The sequence below is a fragment of the Mytilus galloprovincialis genome, chromosome 1, assembly GCF_965363235.1.
Source record: "Mytilus galloprovincialis chromosome 1, xbMytGall1.hap1.1, whole genome shotgun sequence".
Classification (NCBI taxonomy): Eukaryota; Metazoa; Mollusca; class Bivalvia; order Mytilida; family Mytilidae; genus Mytilus; species Mytilus galloprovincialis.
This window is the reverse complement of record NC_134838.1, coordinates 8,424,600-8,445,631: the sequence shown is the minus strand read 5'-3', so window position 1 is coordinate 8,445,631 and position 21,032 is coordinate 8,424,600. Positions and strand designations below refer to the sequence as shown.

Genomic DNA, 21,032 nt, shown 5'->3' with positions numbered 1-21,032 from the left:
AAAAAAAAAAAACCGAGTGCCGTAAAATATTTTTAAGACATTTGCAAACATCGATGGTTCAAATTTGATTATTTTATCAATGAATATTTTTAAAAAACAATGTAACATATATTTAACCTTTTAAACATTGTTGTAAGACAAAAGAGGTCAAATAACAAAATTAAATTCAAATGTTAGGGACGTCATAAAAAAATCAATGAAGGACAAAAAAAAAGTTAATTCAAATAGTTTGGGGGTGAGGGGTCAAAATTTCAGCAAGTTTTGTTGCATATACATCAGATTTATATATCCTTATTGATCAATCATTTCCCCCCAAATTAAGTTAAGAGGGAGGGGAGGGGTCAGTGAAAAAACTATATGAATTAAGTTTTTATCCTACATTGAACTTTTGATGTCATCCCTAAATGACTAATTGAAAACAAAGAGCAAACGGAACGAATTTGGTCAACAAAAGTATTTTAATTATAGCTATATCGACCTTTTATATCCGTCCAGGACAATTTCAAGAGGACGACGGACTTGTACGCTACTGATTATAGATGTAAACAGATAAAGCAATAATTCAAATAATGCGGTCGAATTTGTATAATAATTTGCAATCGAAATTATCGAATTAAATATTTTTTGAAATACAGTAAACACATAGATATTTGTGTCTAACGTTCGCGTCATATGTTGTATTGGAGATGTTAGTTGTCTTATTTGACAATCATACAACCCTTTCTTATATTTAGATAGGAAAGTAAGTTACGGCTTTTCTAAATAAAATGCCAAATAATCATAAGTTAGTCTGTCAGGTGAATCATTGACAAAAATACTCAGATAAGACCAATTCAAAATACTTATCCGTCTAATGATGAAAAACATACTGATTTGAATTGAAAGAAAAATTCAAAATGTGTAGCGGAATCCCAATACTCCCCTATGATTATATGTCAAAATCAATAGCTCAAACACATCAAACGAATGGATAACAACTGTCATATTCCTGACTTGATACAGGCATTTCTTTACAAAGAAAATGGTGGATTAAACCTGGTTTTATAGCTAGCTAAGCTTCTCACTTGTACGACAGTGGCATTATATTTCATTATATCGACAAAACTATGTGAACAAAACAAACTGACATAATTGGTACCAATGTCAAAATTGGGGTACAACATTCAACATTGTGTTATGATCTTAACCACTATAAAATTAAACAAATAGAATGATATTCATAACAGTGTAGCTGTGGCCATTGATTGACGCATTAAATTCATCCATGGACTGGGACAGATTGGGTGAACGTTTGTCTCTAACGACCACAGCCCACGACGTTCTTACGATAGACATTTAAACTGTGGGGTCACGAAAGGTACTCCACGCCTAAATAAAACAATTTAAACAACTAATCAGGAATAACCTTTACGTTTTGATTTATAATATTGCAAATTTAAAAAAACTTTTACTTGTGTTTTTGTTATGTTTTGATAATAAATTTTTAATGACATTTCACGTACTTTCAGAAAAAAATGATTTAAATGGCTTTAAAAGTTACAATGCATGTGTTGATAATTATCTCTTTTCGGATGTTATAGGGATTTATCAATTGCGGTTGTCGAATTATGTCATCTTTTTAACTTTTATCAGGTATGAAATTTTATTTTAGAACGAATGCATGATCAACTTTCAAAAGTTGTGCATAATCAAAACATATATACAAAATAATAGAAAATATTCTTCTGCCAGGACTGTCTTTTTCGTACTTGTAAGTTATTGGACAGTAAAAAAGCTATTTGGATCAAGCCTTGTGAAATTTGCATTTACGTTATTTCATATATATGTGTACGCAAAATGTATAATGTGGTTTATATAGGAACTTGAAATGTTCTGTTCACTACTATACTTGTGAAAAACCCTTGGCGAAATCAACGTATTCATTTTGGTCTCTTGTGAAGGGATTGGCAATCATACTACTTTTTTCTTTTTTTATATCAACTTATTTTTTTTTTAAATCGACCCAATTTACATAGTTTAGGTCGACTTCGTATATTTTATGATCGCAAATAAAATATGAATATATTATACTGTGCACTGCAGTTCGCATAATCAGCTTTTTTATGGATTTGTCGTCTTTCTGGGACTGATTATTTATTATCGACTTTTTCAGCTCACTTGCAAACAATTTAAAACCAAGTCTTAAATTTATATAACATTTTTCAATTTTTTTCCTTTTTTTAAATATACGTCCTAGCCATAGATAAGGACTTACATTCGAAAGGTCTTTCATTCATTTTAGCGAGTTGACCAAAGTAATATTACGGACCATTTGTCCTTGCGGGTTCCGTGGGTTTTTTCTTTCTCTCTCTGTTATCATCCACTCATCTTTCGTGTTTGCCATGCAAAGACCTTTTAAAGCTTTCATACTTTGCAGTATGTGTTTTGCTTATTTTTGAAGGTCACACGGTGACCTATAGTTGCTATCGTCTGTTGGTCCCTTGAAATGATTTGTCTGAGTGTCTATCACACCACATATTCTTTTTTTTATATGCAGTTATATCTTTAATAAACTTGAGAATTGAAACAGGGAATGTGTCAAAGAGACAACAACCAGAAAAAACGAGAACAGAACACAGGCCCAAGGCAACCTGCGGATTTCTTCGTATTTAATATTATTTATTGATATCAACTAAAAACATTATTTACTTAAACATAAAACTGTTGTATGTGATGGTATTAAAATTATTCAAAACAGATTCCTTTAAAGCTTTGTGAAAAGAAAGTTTAATTTTATGTATCGAAATGTTTAACAAGTGATTATTTAAATCCCCACTGGAAGGCCTCTGGTAGACTGAGTGAGCTAAAAATCATCGCCAATGACAAACAAGTTATAGGTAATCTTTTCAGTTCAATTAATAACAAATTTTTTACCGTCGACCACACTGTTATGAATTTGATTCTATGTCGTCTTCATTTAAATAACATGATAACGAAGTCTCTTAATATCATTTCAAGTTATAAATGATATTTATATAGATTACGTACATTGTAATCTGAAAAGTCCAAACGGAAACGGGCATATAAACACTTTGTGTTTATGTTAGATGTATTCCTATTTGTATCCATCAGATGAGTTGAGCCTTTATCAACTGATTTTTATAGTTCGTTCTTATGTTGTACTGTTACACGACTGTCTCAGGTTATTAGAGTATTGGGATCCCGCTACAATGTTTAACCCCGCCACATATTGTATGTATGTGGCTGTCCCAAGTCAGGAGGCTGTAATTCAGTGGTTGTCGTTTGTTATTGTGTTACATAATATATTATTTTTTGGAACATAAATTAGGCCGTTAGATTTCTCGTTTGAATTGTTTTATATTTGTCATTTCATGTCCCTGACTATGCGGTATATTCTTTCCTCATTGTTGAAGGTCGTATGGTGACCTATATCTGTTACTTTCTGTTTCATATGGTCTCTTGGGTAGTTTTCTCATTGGCAATAATACCACATCTTCTTTTTTGTTTCTATAGAAAAATTTTGTAAATTCGATTCAGCGAGAAGTGATTAAAGAAATATCAACGTTTGAAAATGTACAACTATAAAAAGGGAACCACATATTGTCTCTATTTTCGTAAACGTTTGCATAGATTTTACCGTGTGAAATTAAATATCAAAGTATAGAAAAGGATAACTAATTGCTGTATTATTGATCATGATTTTATCATCTAAAGCAAAATATCACGACGTAACAGTAAGACATATCATTCTAAATCTTCAGTCAGACCTTTAAAAGAAGCATTTTATTACATTGTCTGTTTGTAAAAAAGTATGTTGAAGTTTGTTGTAGAGCCTAGTCTCACCTGTCAATCAAAGTCTCACCTGTCAATCAAACATAAAACACTATCAAAAATAATTATCAATTTTAAAGAAATTATATTCAATTTTATGAAAACAATAACAAATACGCTGTTTCACAGAAAACAAGAATGACGTTTAATTAATGTCTAGTAAAGTACAATGTTATGACGTATAAAATGTAAATGTTGTCGTTGATTGATTACTTAAATTATGTTTTATAAGTTAATCAACATAATAATGACAATAATAAACAAGAATGTGTCCCCAGTACACGGATGCCCCATCCGTACTATCATTTTCTATGTTCAGTGGACCGTGATAATGTTATAAAATCTCTTATTTGGCATTAAAACAAGGAAGATCATATCATATAGAACATGTGTACTAAGTTTCAAGTTGGTTGGACTTCAACTTCATCAAAAACTATCTCGACCAAAAACTTTAACCTGAAGCGGGACAGACGGACGAACGGACGAACGGACAAACGGACAAACGGACGGACGAACGGAGACACAGACCAGAAAACATAATGGGCATAAAAACACACACATTACCTTTATTGGCAAAATATTCAGTCCATAAAAATGTTAAACTTCGTACTTTTAAATACAAGCTTTATTGACGAGTGAGTGTAGATGAAAAGTGCGCCAGGTTTACAACATTATAAACCTGGTATGTTGAATGGGTGTTGTTTTATTAAAAATACCAAGAGAATATTATAAGTTAAATGTTATAATGATATGTATATCCATATCAATCGTACCTTTCGCTACAAATTAGAATGTTGAGACATAATTCTGCATAATTTGTTAAAAATGAAACCGAAAACAAAACAAAGTACACTTGAAAAGAAATTGTGAGGAAATAAATTTTACTTTATTTTTGGTAAAACGGACAATCCATATTTTACGAATATTTTACAGTGACTTTGAATTTAAGTTGTAAAGAATTGATTAAATTCATTGCTAAATATACTTAAAAAAGATGGTTTAATTTATAACGGTCAATTAGATTTATTATAGTAAAGGTTAATATAATATGTACAAACACTAATAAAAGAAATATTTAGAATTAATATGTCAATTGTTCTTGAACAATTAGGAGGTCTTTCCTTTTGAAATGTAAAATACATTTTCCAATAGACATATAACGTATTGAAAAGTTCTTAAACACACAAAAAACTGTTAAAATATGATAAAAATCAACAAATTCGAATTTTAGGAGATGACCTTGACTTTTGACCTTGTGACCTTTGTAAAGATCATCAGTCCACAATGTCATTGCAAAAGACCCCATGGATCTAAGACCTTTGGTTCAAGAGGTAAAGCTAATTTTACCTTTTCAGAACCGTTAACGGGGGTTATGCTCCTGAAGAATCTGTCAAATCTCTTCGGTCAAAATGTAAACAAAGTTGTGCCATAGTGACCTAAACATTTTTCAGTGTTTACTATTTCTGTAAGATTAACCGTTTTTGAGATATCGACCAAAAAGTTGAAAGGTCATAGGTCAAAGTCAACCTTAAAATCCTTTAAAACACTTTAAAAAAATACCATAAATAAGGTAAAAAAAACACATAATTCGCTATCCGGGACATAAGCTTGACCTTTGACCTATTGATCTGTCAAGGTTATTAGTCCCCTATGTCATTGCTTAAGACCCCGATGGGTCTAGGACCTTTGGTTATATAGTAAACGCTGATTTTGTCTTTTCAGAAACCGAAAACAGGGGTTATGACCCAAACATTTTCCACTACTCAACATTTCTGTAAGTATTAAGGTTGCTGAGATTATCCCATAACAAGGTGCTAGATCAAAGGTCAAGGTCAACATACAAATTTGACCTTGAGGTATTTTTCAAAATCAAATGAATTAATGATGAATGGTGAAGATCCTAGGTGTCTACGACTTACGGTTTCTGAGTTTGGTGGCCAACCGACACAGGTTAAATTCATAGGGGCATAACCTTACCAATGAGTCGTTGAATCTTTTGTATTCAAATGTAACGAAGAACCAGCGTCTGGTCCTGAACAAATTTCACCCTTCGTTTTTTTTCTACCTATTACGGTTAAGGTGTTGGAACGATAACCAAGTTTTTGTTTGTTTCGTAGGGATTACTCCGAACCGACAAAATTTTTCGACTCAAAGGGTGAGTTCCAGATAGGTATTCATGACACCGATACAATTTGTGAACATGAAAGCGACATGTCTTACAGTTAAGGCGGATAACTTCGTCAAAGTTTCGCGGAAAAAAAAATAAACAGAAGAAATACAGTTAGGGGTTTCCCTTTTGAAAAAGAAAAGACAATACCAAGAGGCTAAAAAAAATAAATAATTTATATGTATTGTTCAGAAATATAATGAAGCTGGGAGGAAAGACACAGAAAAATATAAATTTATAGCTTATCATTTTGTTGTCAACATCTGCCTTATGTCCGTATTCTGAACTGACATGGCTTCGTTTTTATGCATCCCGCACTGCCGGTCGGAAGAAGACCAACAGTGACACTATTTTTATTCACCAGAATCCCCAGTCACCCTTAAGAGTTGATTTCAACTTGCCAATGCTGTACGCAAAATTGAAAGATGACACATTTACTGTTCCTTGACCTTTAAATTTTTCTTTTTAAGGTTATCAGTAAGTACCAAGTCCTTATAGATGAATATCCAGCGACTACATTATCAAAAGACCGATGATTGTGACTTTGTTTATGAAAAGGATATGGAGTGGAACGATACTGTTTTAAATCTAAACGACTCCTTAAATCATTTTGTTTACAGCACAAATCTATGGCAATTCCTAGAAATAATTTGTCTAGTAACCTCGCCTTGTAACATCCGTCAATAAATTAAAAAAAAATTAGGTACATTGTAGGTCCCACCTCCTGGAAAAACCCAAATAAACAATTTTTAAAAACACAAAATCGTCATAGCGTTATTCTGACAGGTCACTATATAAAATATGTATCAATCTTGTATTGTATACATTTACTGGAGTAAACCAATACAAGGTAACTTGTCTTTTTTTTATCGTCAATTTTTTTATGTTTTAAATTGATAAAATGCATGTCAAATTCTACACATGTTTCAGTAGAGAATTTTAATTTTTTGACGTACTTAAACGTAACAAACCTTAAAATTTCAAAAATATGTTCACTGTTATCTCCCGTTGACCATTTAACTTCTGAATTAAACAAAAATCGAATATTTTGACTTACGTAATACACCTTAACTAGGTCGTTGTAAAATTGTGTTTGTCTGAAGGACGCCTCTGTGTGGGGGAGTTTCTCGCTGCATTAAAGACCAATTGATGGCATTCGGCTGTTGTCTGCTCTATGGTTGGGTTGTTTTCTCTTTATTAAACACCTTAACCTCCGACTGAATCTGGATGTTTATTTGTAGAAAGTCTTTTATTAGTTATCTACGGAGAATTTTTTGGATCCAGAGATGATATATTGCTGGCAAAACAAGCTTCTGCCCAAATTACACAAAAATTCAATGAAGGTTTGACAAAGTTATTTATGTCTAAGCAAAGACAATACCTACAATAACCTTTATTCAGACACCTGCTTCGTAATTGCCTATGAGCATCACTGTAATAAACCAAATTTAGCCTTATTGAAGATCAAATACCGGATATTCTAGCGTGAAAAAAGGACGTTTATTGAATATTAGGGAAAGTGGTGGAGGGGAGTGAGGCTTACTGACTAACTAATGTTGATGAAGAAACGAATTTAGAGTTCAAGAATGGGAGCGTTGTCAGCAGTCAATCTCAAAACTCAAAACTGGACTTAGATACTTCAAACGTTTCATAAGGTCACTAAGGCTATTAATTGCTTGAAAATTATCAGTGAAAGTAGACGAGCCTGGAAAGATATTGGAAAGTATCATATTTTCCCGGAACTGATTTCCAATGCTACAGAATAAGACTGAAATTGATGGGTGGTAAGTTAGAGCCTATGGAGTTATGACATGGTTTTTTTTAAAACAAAAATGACCTCCTTAAGAACCCGGCGCTTACCAAAGATATTGCATCTTGTCTTATGTTTGTAGACCCGTTTGTTCAGCAGGTTTCGAGTTAACTCAATCTTGTGTTTGGATTGTTTCATTGTTGCAACATATTCGCTCGACTTTAAATGTCCAACTTTACGTAATGTTTCTGATAAAGCGAAAAGCGAAAAGGATTGCAAATTTTGGAAGAAATGTACTTCTGAAGGTCAAAAGACTTTGCATATAGATCTGTAGGAATCATACCATCTAGTTTAGAGACAACAGTATCAATTAATTGATATTTGCTGCTGGACATTAAGCAACCAACAATAATTAAAAACAGTTCATTAGGTTTACTAGAAGTTCAATGGACTGGTTCCAATAAGGGCAACAGTAGTATACCGCTGTTCAAAACTCATAAATCTATGGACAAAAAAACTAAATCAGGGTAACAAACTAAAACTGAGGGAAACGCATTAAATTTTAGAGGAGAACAACGACACAACATTGAAATGTAACACGCACAGCAACGGACTAAGCATTAGACAAAATCCGATGAGAATAACCAATATAACATCAAAACCAAATACATGAATTTGGGAGAGAAAAGTACCGTGACACGTCTTATAGTAATTTGAATTCATACTCAAAAATAGGAGAAAACAAACGACACAACGGAAACACAACGCAAAAATGTTACACACAAAGAAACAAACTATGACAAACAATGGCCATTTTCCTGACTTGGTACTGGACAATTTTAAAGAAAAAAAATGGTGGTTTGAACCTGGTTTTGTGGCATGCCAAACCTCGCACTTTGATGGCATTGTTAAATATAACATTAAAATGACAACATAATAATACAGGACTACAACACAAATAAATAGTAGAACGTGTTTGGCAAAGAAACACATGAATAATAGATAACAAAAGGCATCAGGCTTAAAATTCATTACGTCAAAAACGCTTTCAAGATTATGGCACTAAAAATGCCCTGTTTTATTACAAGGCTATGTTGTACATGTTTTCAAGACATACACAATATTAGATGTCTTCATCTGATGAAAACCTTTTGTACGACTTATTTTTATATATCCATGAACTTTATACCTTCCTTAAAGTTTTTTTACTTTTAATTCATTTGGTTGATATATTCAAGCATTTCATTATTTCAAGTTTTATGAACTGCCTTCCTTTTATAATGTTTACTTGGAGTTCGGTATTTTTAACCCTGTATGCTAACATTGCCTAGGTAAATTTTAAAATTGTTTGTATGCACATTGAACGACAAATCTATGTGACGTAAACAATTTTCTGACGTCAGACACACAAATCAATGAATGTGTTTGAAGATGGATGTTTTTGTGTTCTGTTAAATTGTTCGTTTTAAAATTGTTATACGATGATGACTGGTGTGCCCATATTTTGACTTTTTCATTTATCGTGTCGTTTTAGTTAACGCATCAATGTAAATATAACGGAATTTAATGAGACTGTCATCAAAGTGAGAGGGTTAGCACTATAAATCCAGGTTTAATCCACCATTTTCTACATTTGAAAATGCCTGTACCAAGTCAGGAATATGACAGTTCTTGTCCATTCGTTTTTGATGCGTTTTGTTATTTGATTTTGCCATGTGATTACGGACTTTCTGAATTGATTTTCGTCTGAGTTCAGTATTTTTGTGATTTTACTTTTTGAACAGTACAAAACAAGGTAAGCTTGAAAAGTGTCGACTATATCAGTAAGTACACACTTCACTTATATTATATCATTGGTATATGTTTACCACTAAAGATCAATATTTTAAATCAAATAATAAACAGATATAACAATTGTCGTCTGTGCAACATAAATTAAAGGACATTTTATTTATCAGAATAAAGAACCATTGAAGATTTTCCATGTATAAGTATGCTGCTGCTTATAACGAATATTTTCGCCGGCCAATTCTTTCCATTTTTACCCTCAATCATACGAGATTTGATGTGATTCAAAACGGGTTATGTTATGTAAATTGAAAATGATGTATTTTAGAATATGTTTTTATGCTTTCAGAATAAACTGCGATACAAATTCGAATTCATCAAGAATGTGTAGAGTATTATTGTTATTTAGTTTAGTCGTATATGCTTGTTATGCCACGTTTCCAAGACGCATTGGCAGAACTTTAAGTGTGTCAAATGGTGGACGCTGGGGTAAATGGCAAGCACCAAGTTTTTGTCCAGATGGACAATTTGCCAGAGGTTATAAATTAAAGGTATGATATAATGTTTTACTGTGCTGTTTGAAAAGAGCTAAAAGTTTGTTAATTCTGATGTTTCCTCGTCTTATTATGCCCCACCTACGATATAAGAGGGGAATTATGTTTTCTGATCTGTACGTCTGTCTGTCCGTCTGTTCGTTCGTCCCTCCGTTCGTCGGTGCGTTCGTCCGTCCGTTCGTCCGTCCGTTCGTCCCGCTTCAGGTTAAAGTTTTTGGTCATGGTAGTTTTTAATGAAGCTGAAATCCAATCGACTTGATACTTAGTACACATGTTGCTTATGATATAATTTTTCTAATTTTAAAGCCAAATTAGACTTTAGACCTCAATTTCACGGTCCACTGAACATAGAAAATGAAAGTGCAAGTTTCAGGTTAAAGTTTTTGGTCAAGGTAGTTTTTAATGAAGCTGAAGTCCAATCGACTTGAAACTTAGTACACATTTTGCTTATGATATAATCTTTCATATTTTAAAGCCAAGCAAACTTTAGACCCAATTTCACGGTCCACTAAAATATAGAAAATGAAAGTGTAAGTTTCAGGTTAAAGTTTTTGGTCAAGGTAGTTTTTGATGAGGTTCAAGTCCAATCAACTTGAAACTTATTACACATGTTCCCTTTGATATGATCGTTATAATTTTAATGCAAAATTAGATTTTTTACCCGATTTCACGGATCATTAAACATGGAAAATGATAGTGCGAGTGGGGCATCCGTGTACTTTGGACACATTCTTCTTTTATTTATTAGTTTCCTGTCATACTTGAGAAAACTTTATTATACGAAAAGATGAACAATTTAACAAAAAAGAAATTATTATCCATGCAACGTACAAAATGGCTTGATACTTTTCTGATTTGAATTGTTTGTGATGTTTAACAGCTATTCAACAAAGTTCAATATCTCGTTTTCTTTGTAAAATTCCTGTTCCAAGTCAGCAATATGGCAGCTGTTTATAATTTATTCCACCGATTGATAGCGTTGATGTTTACAGTTTTTATTGACTCCCCCTTTTTGAATTTGCCTAAGATTTTTTGTTTGATTTCTTTAGAGCACCACTGAGAAATGAAATCGGCATTTTCATCTTACAATGTAGATATCTTTAATGCGAACTGCAAGATACTGAAGAGATATTCAACTCATTAGTCAAAAACAAACTGATAATGCCATGGCAATATAAAAAAAAACACCGATCAAACTTCAAACAACAGTATACAAAAACCATTTTAGAAATTAAAGACTAAGCAATATGAACCCCTCCTTAAACTGAATGTGATCACAAGTGCTCCGGAAGGGCAGGCATATGTGGCACTCGTCGTGTTAATGATAAGATGTTATTTACTCCTTTGTGAACTCGGGAGGTTATGATGTAAAAAAGACGAACTTCTTGGTGCTTTAGAAATGATCATATAATATGTCAGTTATATTGTGTCAATAGTAGATGTTTCACCGCCGGGCGTATCAGCAAAGGGGATTTCAATTAATTCTTTACATCTTTTACAGTAAACTAAAAGCATACCGCTGCTAACATTTATGGTGTACTCATATTTACTAATGATGATTAAAAAAAGAAATAGTATCAGTTTTGTCAACACAAATGATAAACCATTCAGATTTCAGACAGGAGACCAGTACTAGTATATCTATTCTCTGTTGCACCACTAGATCACTAAAAAGCAGTAATTTTCAGAACAATAACGAGTCACATGCTCGGTAATGATCTTGGGAAAAACTGTAAAATAATATCATCGTCACAATCTATAACAATAATTAAAATAATAACATTAATAAGAATAAAAATAAATTGCAATGTTTAAACAGATTGAACGAAGACAAGGTACGCATTTCTGGGAGGACGATACTTCTCTGAATGGTATAGAATTGGTGTGTGGTACCAGATATACTACTTCCGAAAACGGATTTACCGTATCATCTGGGTATAGCCATTGGGGAAATTGGAAAGGATTGATAACATGTGGAAGTGCAGGACAATTCTTAACCGCCTTCTCTCTCCAAGTTGAAAGTTACCAGGTATTCTATTCCAAAAAATAAGATACATTATAGCTATTCTTTCGAACAACATTATAAGCTTCGATGAACAGAAATTGAAAGAAAAACCCTTTTTTTTAAATACTTCACAAATGTACACGTGTACCCTATTCCAAAGAAAAACGATGAAGAGAAAAAGTAAGTCAGAAGAAAAAAAACAATCGGCCGAAAGACAAACATCACATAATAAAACACTACCTAGACAACAAAAGACAAGTGTCTGAATGAATGGAACCAAATGTGTCTCTAAAAATCAAAATACAATCAATCTATCGTAAGAATAGAGCTTTCTAAAAAAGTAGTGAGCTGGTTATTTTAGTAAATAAGATGCATAAAGCAATAATTGAGAATATCTGGTAATAAAATAAGTTGTTCGTAACGCAGAACAGCAGTTTTTTTTTATGTATTACTGCGTATGCGCTAAATGTCGATTAATTGTGATTATACTGGGTGACGATGATAGGTTAGAATGTACAGATAACAATGTAACAAAGACGAAATATCTTTTAAAAGATAATGCATTAGGGAATTCAGAGGGAGGCTATTGATGGTTATCTTTCCATTCAGTTATTTTCTTGGTTAAAATCAAGTTAACTGGATTTCTCCGGAAAATCTTCATCGATCAAAGGTTAAATCTCCAAATTCTAGCTTCCCTTATTTTATAAGTTACTAAAGTTTGTTAGGATGTAAATCCTTTACTTTTACAAGTTCTTTGTATTGTAGTTTTATGTTTGCAAAAGGTATAGTTTCATTTGAACTTAGTTAAAGGATCGATGCTGCTACCCTTTTTACTTTGCGCATGTAAACTGAATTGAATTAAGAGGGGCTTACTTTTAAACCGGTTAGGGAAACAGTTAACGTGTTATCTGCTGCCAAAGTAAGTGTCCCGCGCCATTTATTTTTGAAGAGAGAGGATGTGACATGCGGACGATATAATATGAGTTTAAAAAATTATTGTACAAATATATTCACTAATAATCGTGTATGTATTTTGGTCATTTTCCCATTATTTACAGTCTTATTTTCGTTTACCCAGTACGTCAAGACTTTTTATTTCATAATGTTTCCTCAATGTTATAATATCATGATATAAGTTCACTGATAGAATTTGCACAGGCTTAGTTCGTTTGTGTGTGTGTTGTAGTGTCGTCGTGTTTTAAATTTTTGTTTCTGTTGTTTCGTTGTCTTCCTTTTGTAGTTGATGTGTTCCTATCAGTTTAAGTTTTTAACCCGGATTTGTTTCCTCTCAAACTATTTATGACTTTCGAACAACTGTATACTTCTGTTGCATTTATTTTATCCAGAACTATTTTAGAGGATACATTGATTTTATATCAAGCCTTAAAAAAAGATCCTTTTCTATACAATTGGAAAATTCCAGGCAAAGGATTTCTTCACATACTAATAAAAGTTTGATTTACACAGTATGCAAGCTAGAAATGCTACATGACAATCAAGCACAATTCGTGTACACAATCAGCTCACTGACGCAGAGGTGTTTTTACAGTTGAATTCGGAAGAGGCTTGAATTTATTTGAAGTCGATTGTTGAACCAATGACAAAGATCGTTACTTTACGAGTTGATCTTGTAAAGTTTGTTCAAAAAATCAAAGTATTATGGCACTAGTAAGGTTCAATTGTATGCCTTAAGATTATGGACTTTTCTGTACCGACTTTTTAACTTCTTCAAAGTTTAAAGCGTTAATTTAAAAATATTATAGAAAGAATACAATGTATTGATATTTTAAGGGATAAACATTTTAACACTTTTTTCAGGGAAATGGAGATGACACTGCAGCCAACTATGTAAAATTTCAGTGTCGAAATTTAAACAGTGTAAGCCGTTTTCACAGCATTGGTGATGATGGTTTTTGGGGTAGTTACGGTGCTTGGAGTTTGTCATGTGCAAAATGAAGTGCTATCTGTGGGCTGAGAACTAAACTGGAGATACCTCAAGGCAGCGGGGATGACACAGCTTTAAATGATGTTGAGTTCTATTGTTGTGGAAGTGATTAATAAAATTGAGAATGGAAATGGGGAATGTGCCAAAGAGACAACAACCCGACCATAGAAAAAAACAACAGCAGAAGGTCACCAACAGGTCTTCAATGTAGCGAGAAATTCCCGCACCCGGAGGCGTCCTGCAACTGGCCCCTAAACAAAAATATATCAGTGATAATGAACGCCATACTAATTTCTTAAATTAACATTTATTTTTATACTACGCTTAAAATTTACTTATTGTAACCGGCTGCAAATATAAAAAAATTACTTGAACTACAACAGATTTGTAAAGTATTTTTTGAACAAGAAAATTTTGTTTATTTGTTTATTTTTTTTTCTAATTTCAGAGCCCATTTTTTAAATTCCTATCTCAATTAGGGCAACAACTGTATTATTATGATGTTCAAATCTCATTATTCAATTACAATCATTTTGACAAACAAAGAAAAAGGGTATTAACTACGCTAAGAGCAAGACCGGCTACGTCGACTTGATTAACTTAATAAGCTGCAAAACCAGCTGCGTTAATTGGATAAACCAGACAATGCTATTGAATAGAGGAGTTACATTCATTTTGATGTGTTACCCTCGTATTTTCTTTGTTACCTGGATTTTGTTTTTGTTTATTCGAATTTGGACTATTGAACAGCGGTATATTACTGTTGTCTTTATTTCATTTGTTGAAAGATGTCTCCATCAGTTGACATTTAAGTGAACTGTTTAGGCGAAAAGTGCCATTAAATTAGAATTAGGATCGATTTGAAGATTAGGTTTGTAATACTGATTAAACATTTATTAATAACGATGAAAGTTACAATACCTACTATTATAAAAATGTGGTCGTAATTAGATAATTAGTTTTATTATCTAGCTTTGTCGGTGTTTCTTCTAAATCAAACTGTAAACCAAATACATCGTATACTAGTAGAATTAGTTGACCCAAACTAAAATCTATAAATGAACTGGGTGATTAATTATCTTTACCATAACACACGAATACAAAGGAAAAAAACATGTATTTACAGCTACAAATTCAGTCAGTAAAACAGTCATAGTCGGGAACTAATGCGAGATTCCTGTTTTCCCATGTGAATTCCATGTTCTGTTGTGTGGCATTTCAAATAATGGTTTTCATTACCTTAGATGGTTTTGGCAAAACTTTTAGGAATTTTTGTCCTCAAAGCTCTTCAACTTCGTACTTTATTTGGCCTTTTCCACTTTTTGGGATTCGAGCGTCACTGATGAGTTTTTGTAGACAAAACGCGCGTCTGGCATAAATATTTTGTATATATAAAAAGTATACAAAATTTTATTCTGGTATCTAAGATGAGTTTATTTATGCAAAAACTAATCCAAGTAAATTATGATTTAGAACGGCTGACATTGACAATGCAACATTGTGTAGTTTGAATCACAAATTGGTTTACCGAAACGATGTGCCGGAGTTTTAAATATATTGCCGATACTTTGGCTGAGTGTGAACTAGTATGGCGAGTGGTCCATACATAGTAGGAGACAATCATTTTCGACTAATCCGATTGATGACGTTTTTGAGTTAATGCGATTCACTCAGCTTTTTGTTGTCTTGATTTGTCTCTTTCTTATCGATTTCAATATCTAATTATCGGTAGAATTTTCGACCAATTGGTGGCCTCAGACTGTTTTCGGCTCTTTGGTTGGGTTGTTATCCCTTCAGTTGAAACATTCCCCATTTCCATTCTCAATTTTATTCTTTCGCTTTAATGTTTTTTGTTAATAGTTTACCGTTCTTTAGTAACGTTGACCTTAGAATATTTTTCTATTCTAATTAAAAAGTGGTGTTAACGATAGTTCACATCTAGGTGTGAATTTAAACTGAATAGAAATCATATCTTTTTTTATTAGATCAAGATTCTATGACAAAATGTTTGTAGAAATATGGTCAATTTGGAAATTTTAACCCTAACCCCAAAACAGAGAGACAATTCAATAGAAGGAAAAGATTCATTAATCTAATATTAGTATAACTTTCAAAAAGTTGTCTGATAAGAAAGATTTTAAATCCTTCATTTAAACCTAAGGTTTGTTTCCAAAGTTAAAAATACATATTCTAAAATAGATCTGAAACGTATGACAGATAATCTATTCCGTTCATCAATAAACAATAAATAAAGGCAACAGCAGTATACCGCTGTTCAAAACTCGTAAATCTATGGACAAAAAACAAAATCGGGGTAACAAACGAAAACTGAGGGAAACGCATTAAATATAAGAGGAGAACAACGACACAACATTGAAATATAAAACACACAGCAACGGACTAAGCATTAGACAAAATCCGATGAGAATAACCAATAGAACATCAAAACCAAATACATGAATTTGGGATAGAAAAGTACCGTGACACGTCTTATAGTAATGTGAATTCACACTCAAATATAGGAGAAAACAAACGACACAATGGAAACACAACGTAAAAATGTTACACACACAGAAACGAAATATGATATAACAATGGCCATTTTCCTGACTTGGTACAGGACATTTTTAAAGAAAAAAAATGGTGGGTTGAACCTGGTTTTGTGGCATGCCTAACCTCGCACTTTAATGGCATTGTTAAATATAAAATTAAAATGACAAAATAATAATACAGGACTTCAATACAAAAAAATAGGAGAACGTATTAAGCAAAGAAACACATGAATAATAGAGAACAAAAGGCATCAGGTTTAAAATTCAATACGTCAAAACCGCGCCTCGTCCACACAAGACTTACCAGTGACGCCCAGATATAAAAGTTCGAAAGTCAAAAAAAGGTATAAAGTTGTACAGTTCTGAGGATCAGAAGTTGAAAAAGGTTGTGCCAAATACGGCTAGGGTTTTCTGCTTGTGATAATAACATCCTTATTATTTAGAACAACTTAAGCTATTGCAAACAGTACATTTTTTCAGATGAATATAAAAGATTTACATGATAATACTGACGTCTTAACTAATTACAGAAAACAAAACCCGAATACATAATACATTGAAGACCAACACAGACCCGACTTGGTCCAGGCCTCAACGCAAAAAGTCAGAAAAATGACGTCACATACGAAGTAGTAAAAAGGCACAAAAATTACGTCTCGCAGACATTTGAATTTCTGAAACTGCACAAAAATAACGTCACATTTGAAAAACTATATCTCAAAAATAAGATAGTAATAGGATTGATTTAAGATAATAATAGAACTAAATACTGATATTACATTTAAACACAATGCACATTGCAATACTAATTAATAGCAATTAACTATATTATATATATGTCCGGTTTGTTTTGAATCTAACTTCAATCACAAAATATCGTACAGATTACGTTGAACAAAAGCAAAACTAATAAATGAAGGCGGTGATTAATTTTCTTTACCATAACACATGAATATAATAGAAAAGACGTCAACCAATTTGACAAAATCCGATGAAAATTACAAATACAACAAATTTAACATGAAACTAAATACATGAAGTTGGGATAGATAAGTATCGTAACACGTCTTATAGTAATGCGAATTCACACTCAGCAAAACAGTCACAATCGGGAATAAGTCACGTTCGGTAATTAAAAGATTATACGACGTAATGACAAACCACAATCTACCATGTGATAAAAATGTCCTTAGCTAGTTTGGTCAAAGACACATCGTATGGATCAACTAATTCGTGATCGTGTTCATAAAATTTACGGAGAGTCAACTTTAATCTGTCCTCCTCATAACTTTGTTGAAACAGTTTCTGTGTAAGGAGCACACTTCTGTATGTGAAGACCGTATAGTGTGAACATGCACGAGAATAACGTATCAATTGTGATATGTAAACACCATACAAAGGGGCAGAGGGTATGTTATTGCTGAGAAATGGGAAATTGATAATAGGGAAGTTGAAATCGTCCCGTTTATCGTAGATTTTCGTGTGAAGTCGTCCATCTGCGTCAATATTGAGGAAAAGATCAAGGTATGAAGCAGTCCTTCTAGTATCAGTAGTATCTTTAATTTCAAGTTCGGTGGGATATATGAGATGTAAGTATTGACTGATATATGGGTTATTCAATGATAGAACATCATCAATATATCGGAAAGTAAACCAGATTGCTTATTACAATTTTGTTTTGTCACTGTAAGTGATCATGATATAATTGCGTATAAGCAAAAGTAGCTTTAAAAGTAGGAACTCAGTACAAAAAAACTAATAGATACCAGGACTAAATTTAGTATATACGCCAGACGCGCGTTTCGTAGACAAAAGACTCATCAGTGCCGCTCAAAACCCCTTAAAAGTATCAGAGAAAAAAAAGATGAAAATATAAAATTGATTAAGATATGGCTACTATAAAATTTGCATTACTGGTTTTGCAAAAGGTGTTGTAGAATCGCTGGTAAAGGCTATCGGAATGACTTAAAATATAGGTATTCAAACTATAAACCATATTTGACAGTAGCTAATCTCTCACTAAATAGTTCTAAGTTTGGTTACTATGTTGATAACATTGATCTCATCTTACTTGAGATAAAGGATACAACAGTTACAGTTATTTCTGCCTAACCTAAAAATTGGCAGTGAGGGTCGGTTGAAAAAAAAACTTTACGCGACAAACGAGATGATTTCAGCTTCCCAATTGTGAACTTTCTATTTCTATAAGGCAACATTCCAGCAGAGCCAGCATACTTTGTTATACCATATATTGTTTTTGAGACACGGCGGGACATGTGAAACCCCCAACCCAGTTTTTTTTATGCAATAATCATAAATAGTTTTTGAGAAAGTTTTAAGCAATAACCATATATTGTTTTTTGAGACACAGCAGGACATGTGAAACCCCCAACCCTGTTTTTTCTTTTTACAAAAAACTAGATATCACTAAAAGAAAATTTTGAATCAAAACCAAAAAGTATGCAGATCTTTAGATTAATATAACAAAGAAGTGTGTAAAGTTTTAAGCAATAATCATAAATTATTTTTGAGATACGGCGCGACATGTAAAAAAAACCTCCCCTGTTTAACAAAATACTCAATAACTCCAAAACAAAGTTTTGAATCATCACCAAAAAGTATACAGATCTTTAGATTAATATAACTAAGAAGTGTGTAAAGTTTTAAGCAATAATCATAAATTGTTTTTGAGATACGGCACAACATGTAAAAATAAACAGCTGCGCCATGAGCGCATGATACGCCCGACGTCTTGTGTGGAAGTTTTATGCAATAATCATAAATAGTTTCTGAGGAAGTTTTAAGCAATAACCATTTATTGTTTTTGAGACACGGCGGGACATGTGAAACTACCCCCCCCCCCACCCTGTTTATTTTTTACAAATATCACTAAAATAAAATTTTGAATCAAACCAAAAAGTATACAGATCTTTAATAACATTAACGGTAGCAATTTTTCTGCACCAGATGCGCATTTCGACAAATAATGTCTCTTCAGTGATGCTCGTGGCCAAAATATGTAAAATCCAAAGCTTACATAAAAGATGTAGAGCTATAATCCAAAAGTTCCAAAAAAGAATGGCCAAATCCGTAAAAGGAATCAGAGCTTTGCACGAGGGAGATACATTCCTTAATTTATAATATTTTTTAACATTTTGTAACAGCAAATTTAACAACACAAAAAATCCGTATTTTCATGCCAGTACCGGAGTACTGGCTACTGGGCTGGTGATACCCTCGGGGACTAACAGTCCACCAGCAGAGGCATCGACCCAGTGGTAGTAATAACATTAACGGTAGCAATTTTTCTGAAGCAGATGCGCATTTCGACAAATAATGTCTCTTCAGTGATGCTCGTGGCCAAAATATGTAAAATCCAAAGCTTACATAAAAGATGTAGAGCTATAATCCAAAAGTTCCAAAAAAGAATGGCCAAATCCGTGAAAGGAATCAGAGCTTTGCACGAGGGAGATACATTCCTTAATTTATAATATTTTTTAACATTTTGTAACAGCAAATTTAACAACACAAAAAATCCGTATTTTCATGCCAGTACCGGAGTACTGGCTACTGGGCTGGTGATACCCTAGGGGACTATCAGTCCACCAGCAGAGGCATCGACCCAGTGGTAGTAATAACATTAACGGTAGCAATTTTTCTGCACCAGATGCGCATTTCGACAAATAATGTCTCTTCAGTGATGCTCGTGGCCAAAATATGTAAAATCCAAAGCTTACATAAAAGATGTAGAGCTATAATCCAAAAGTTCCAAAAAAGAATGGCCAAATCCGTGAAAGGAATCAGAGCTTTGCACGAGGGAGATACATTCCTTAATTTATAATATTTTTTAACATTTTGTAACAGCAAATTTAACAACACAAAAAATCCGTATTTTCATGCCAGTACCGGAGTACTGGCTACCGGGCTGGTGATACCCTCGGGGACTAACAGTCCACCAGCAGAGGCATCGACCCAGTGGTAGTAATAACATTAACGGTAGCAATTTTTCTGCACCAGATGCGCATTTCGACAAATAATGTCTCTTCAGTGATGCTCGTGGCCAAAATATGTAAAATCCAAAGCTTACATAAAAGATGTAGAGCTATAATCCAAAAGTTCCAAAAAAGAATGGCCAAATCCGTGAAAGGAATCAGAGCTTTAAATTAGTATAACAAAGAAGTGTGTATAGTTTCAAGCAATAATCATAAATTGTTTTTGAGATACGGCGCGACATGTAAAAAAAAAACCTCCCCTTTTTTACAAAATACTCAATAACTCAAAAATAAAATTTTGAGTCATCACCAAAAAGTATAGAGATCTTTAGATTAATATAACAAAGAAGTGTGTAAAGTTTTAAGCAATAATCATAAATCGTTTTTGAGATACGGCGCGACATGTAAAAAAAACCCTCCCCTTTTTTACAAAATACTCAATAACTCA

At 32.9% G+C, this 21,032-nt stretch overlaps 1 protein-coding gene across 1 annotated transcript; it reads left to right on the top strand.

Moving 5' to 3' along the window:
- Window positions 1-9,865: 9,865 nt before the first annotated feature.
- On the top strand, window positions 9,866-14,280 carry LOC143064638 (vitelline membrane outer layer protein 1 homolog). Its single transcript, XM_076237619.1, has 3 exons — window positions 9,866-10,087; window positions 11,910-12,119; window positions 13,914-14,280. The coding sequence occupies exons 1-3, from the start codon at window positions 9,920-9,922 to the stop codon at window positions 14,049-14,051; spliced, it is 516 nt and encodes a 171-aa protein (XP_076093734.1). The 5' UTR covers window positions 9,866-9,919; the 3' UTR covers window positions 14,052-14,280.
- The last annotated feature ends 6,752 nt before the right edge of the window (window positions 14,281-21,032 follow it).

Excerpts from the sequence above, each read along its gene's own strand:
- LOC143064638 (XM_076237619.1), top strand. The coding sequence starts at position 9,920 with ATGTGTAGAGTATTATTGTTATTTAGTTTAGTCGTATATGCTTGTTAT. Across the intron at positions 10,088-11,909 it reads CCAGAGGTTATAAATTAAAG|ATTGAACGAAGACAAGGTAC; the intron begins GTATGATATAAT and ends ATGTTTAAACAG. Across the intron at positions 12,120-13,913 it reads TCCAAGTTGAAAGTTACCAG|GGAAATGGAGATGACACTGC; the intron begins GTATTCTATTCC and ends CACTTTTTTCAG.